This window comes from Anopheles cruzii, unplaced genomic scaffold (assembly GCF_943734635.1).
Source record: "Anopheles cruzii unplaced genomic scaffold, idAnoCruzAS_RS32_06 scaffold01381_ctg1, whole genome shotgun sequence".
Classification (NCBI taxonomy): domain Eukaryota; kingdom Metazoa; phylum Arthropoda; class Insecta; order Diptera; family Culicidae; genus Anopheles; species Anopheles cruzii.
The window spans coordinates 324-3,938 of NW_026454966.1; the positions used below are offsets into that span (position 1 = coordinate 324).

General features: G+C 47.5%; 1 protein-coding gene across 1 annotated transcript; it reads right to left on the bottom strand.

Annotated features, from left to right (window-relative positions):
• Window positions 1-572: 572 nt before the first annotated feature.
• On the bottom strand, window positions 573-2,170 carry LOC128276506 (chitinase-like protein Idgf4). Its single transcript, XM_053014963.1, has 2 exons — window positions 2,038-2,170; window positions 573-1,783 (listed from the first exon to the last, which is right to left on the bottom strand). The coding sequence occupies exons 1-2, from the start codon at window positions 2,168-2,170 to the stop codon at window positions 576-578; spliced, it is 1,341 nt and encodes a 446-aa protein (XP_052870923.1). The 3' UTR covers window positions 573-575.
• Window positions 2,171-3,615: the final 1,445 nt, after the last annotated feature.

Here is a 3,615-nt window from a genome sequence, read left to right on the forward strand (position 1 = left end):
CACAAAGTCCACTCTTCAGGCTTTATAGGAACCAAACTTCAGAACTTAGGAACTTCATTCCGAAACCAAAGCGATAAAGCAAGTATTCCGAGCACCAGCTCAATGGCACACAATCTAGCTATTTCTGCCATGGACAACAACAGATCTCCTCGGAATTTTACACAAGACTGGTCTGGAGCGCATTGATCTGGAGCGCATTTTTACGATCGTAAGACACTCACCAAAGGCCGAGTAACTCAGAGCTCTTTTATGGCAGATGATCGGCACAATTGCTGATCGTTTGTAATTTTATTATCGACTAAGTAATCCGTTCTTTAATTCAACGCTTTTGGAAAGAGTATGTTCACAATTTTATGCTTAATTTTATCTGTGAATTTCTTTTCTTCATTTCAACAGTATGTTTCTTTCAGCAAACAAAAGCATTGTTTGTAGTTTTACAAGTAGTAAAAAGCTTTTAATATTAAACCAATCCATCTCTTCTTGCTTCGACAGTCAAATGGGGCATACAAGAAACTTTGCTACAATAATTAACATTCATTACGCAACAATGTTCTCGTTAATCTCATCTTTGAACATCACAATCGATTCTTGGCAGCACGCAGAATCGGAAACTTGTCGCCGGAACATACGCCACGGAAATCATCCATCGCCAGATCGTTGATAGAAATTCCGCCCAATCCCTTCGCCTTCACGTACGCCGCCTTATTGCCAGCACTCTCGGGATCCTCATACGACAGCCAGATACCGTGTTTTTCGTTCTCGTCCGGAATACGAAATGCATACGGACCAAAGCGCTTGCTGAAATCATTTATCTTACGCAGCGGGTAATCGGCACCCTGCATGTTAGCGTTGGTTGGATTAGGCAGCAAGGCGCACACTTCACCGAAGCTATAGTATCCGGGAATTTGCGTCTGAAGCCCAGCCGGTGAAGGACCGTCGGCGCGAATCGGAGGCCTGCCGGTTATGCCCGACTCTTCCGTCAGTTTCCAGCCACGGCCGTAAGTGGCCAAGCCAACGACAATTTTATCCAGCGGAGTTCCAGCCGAATTCCACGCTTTCACCTTAGCCTGCACGTTATTGCCCTCGGCCCGTTCCGATGGTTCATAGATCGGCGCCGTGTAGTCAGCTTCCTTGGGGTTTCGTTCCGGAGTTTGCTGATCGTACGCGGCAATATTGATGTACTCGAAATTATCCTTCAGCAGCGGAATGTTCAGGAAAACGGATTCATTTACATGCGGCAGGTGGGTGAAGCCCACCCGGAACTTATCATGCACGAATGCGTTGTTCAAGTCGCGAACCAGTGCAGTAAATTCCTCACGATGTTCTTCCGCCTTCGGGTCCAGGATGCTGTCACCGGTGAACAGTTTCTTGAAGCCGTGCCACAGTTTGCCCGACAATCCGCGAACGCGTTTCGGCTTCGATTGCGGGAACTGCCAAGCCAGGTCAAGGCCGTCAAAATCGTACGTCTTCAAAAGAGTATACGCACTGTTGATGAACGCCGTTCGCGAGCCAGCTGACTCCAGCAGTGTCAAGTATTTCTCGAACGGCTTTTCCTCGGTCAGGTCCTGGTTACCACCGACGCTCAAGAAAACCCGCAAGCCTGGGTAGCGCTTTTTCAGTTTCGTAACGGTGCGGTACTGTCCTTGGCCTTCCTCCAAATCAAGGCTACCAATATTAGGGCGCGTGCGATACGTTACAGCGTCAACACCGGCGTAGCCATAAATCAAATGGGTACAGAAGGGCAGGGCCAACTCAATGTCGGACACGGTCACTTTTGATAGGTCTGCAACAGAGAGAACAGACGGACGCTATTAAGCAGATTCACATCTTTTCACTGCTGGCCCCTCATTATCGTCTTAATTTACGAAACAGCTCTACATTCTAGTTTGATAAGTGGTCAACGGTAAGACGAGCGGGAGCGGCCTCTTTGCATGGCTAATTACAACCTACACCGTCGCCAGCTATGTGGCGGTCATCAATGAACGGCAGCTGGATGATTGCAACACTGAACAAGGAAACTAACGAAGACCTAATTACCTTCCTTGATGGTGTTGCCGCCTGCATAGTAGCACAGAACCTTCGGTTCAGTTGTCGCTTTTTGGGCACTAACACACACGCCTAGCAATCCGAGCAGTAACACTGCCAGGACCCGCAGCCTCGTCGACCACATAGTAGCTAACATTAAATTTGTAGCACGACGCACCGCTATACTGCCAGGAACTGTATTGAATACGGCTGGATCGAATGAGATTCTAGCTCCTTCCACGAGGCAAAATGAACTGATGCAAACGGTCAACACAAATCTCTTCTTATAACCGGCTCACACGCAGTATCCTAAACTGATTACGACGAGAGGCACTCAAACGTTAACTCACCGGTTACTCACTGCCAAGGATGGATGCAAATGATCGTTTGCTTGAGCCGAGAAGATCTGGCAATTAACAGTCAAAGCCAACGCCAAAATAATTCGCCCAGCTTCACGAGATCACTAGGTCATCGGCGAGGTCTTGGGTTTTCCCTCATTTGTTTCACTTGACTCCACTGAGTGTATAGTAGCAGCAGAGGGGCCATAGCTCTTGGGTTGTTTCAATTGTCGTCGACTTCAAGCAGCTTGTTTTTGTTTTGATAATCCGATGAACTCGTTATTTAAACCACTATGAAACGACCCGCAACAACGTCTACAAAAAAATTGTCCCGATCTAACTGAATGTAGAAGCCGCCAAACACAGCCGAATGAAATCACGTTCCGTTAGAAAAATATTCCCGATTTTCTTGGGAATTCCCCGGCGAGCACACAGACAGTTACGGTCTTCTCTGGTCTATTGATAACTGTTAAACTTTATTGTCCTTGAGTCAGACTGGAGACACTAAAAAAACCTTTTCTGAAGCTCCTCTTTGTTCTCTAGAGGCGGGCTCAATAATTATAAGTTCTTTCCTGCACTCTCTATCGCGTACTAATCGTTCTCCGTTTCTCTACGTACTCGCGCCTGCCGTCCGTTCTGGGACTATGTGTGCATGTGATAGTTCTAGTCCCAGTTCCCGGCAAATCCGTCAGGTGCGCTGATGTCCGCAGCTAGGACGTACAGTGATATCCATTTTTTGCGTAACACCCTTCCCCGTACTTCCTTGCCGATGGCACCAATACTGATCCGTCCCTAACGTTGCCTGTTTTTCACATCGAGGATCGCTAGAATGGCTACATGCCTTAGCTTTAGCGTTTCGGAGGACCTCGTTCGGTAGCCTTGTCCGTACTCTAACTTACAGGATGTTCTGTTCGACCCTCCTTTAAAGGCGTTCCCAGCTCCAATTAACCTTGCCAGGAGCTCCGTTGATAGCCGTTTGCTGTTCCGTTTCGATCTTCTTCCTTGAACTATCCGGTGCAAAGTCGGCACCGGTGTTGTCGATATCGTTTTCTTCCAGTGTAGCGGGAACTTGTTTGTCCCTTATTATAATTCGCGGGCAGAACCGCTGCTGAAACATGCAGAAAGACGTTGTCACCGTGATTCTTACTTAAAGACTGAGCATCGTTTATTACATTCTATCGCTTTTTATACAGATTGTCCGACTTATCCTTCCCGTTCCGTCGTTGCCGTCGCTACTCGTGATCGTGTTGCC

Coding starts and splice junctions, on each gene's coding strand:
- LOC128276506 (XM_053014963.1), bottom strand. CDS start 2,170: ATGTGGTCGACGAGGCTGCGGGTCCTGGCAGTGTTACTGCTCGGATTG. Junction 1,784..2,037: donor CGGCAACACCATCAAGGAAG/GTAATTAGGTCT, acceptor TCTCTGTTGCAG/ACCTATCAAAAGTGACCGTG.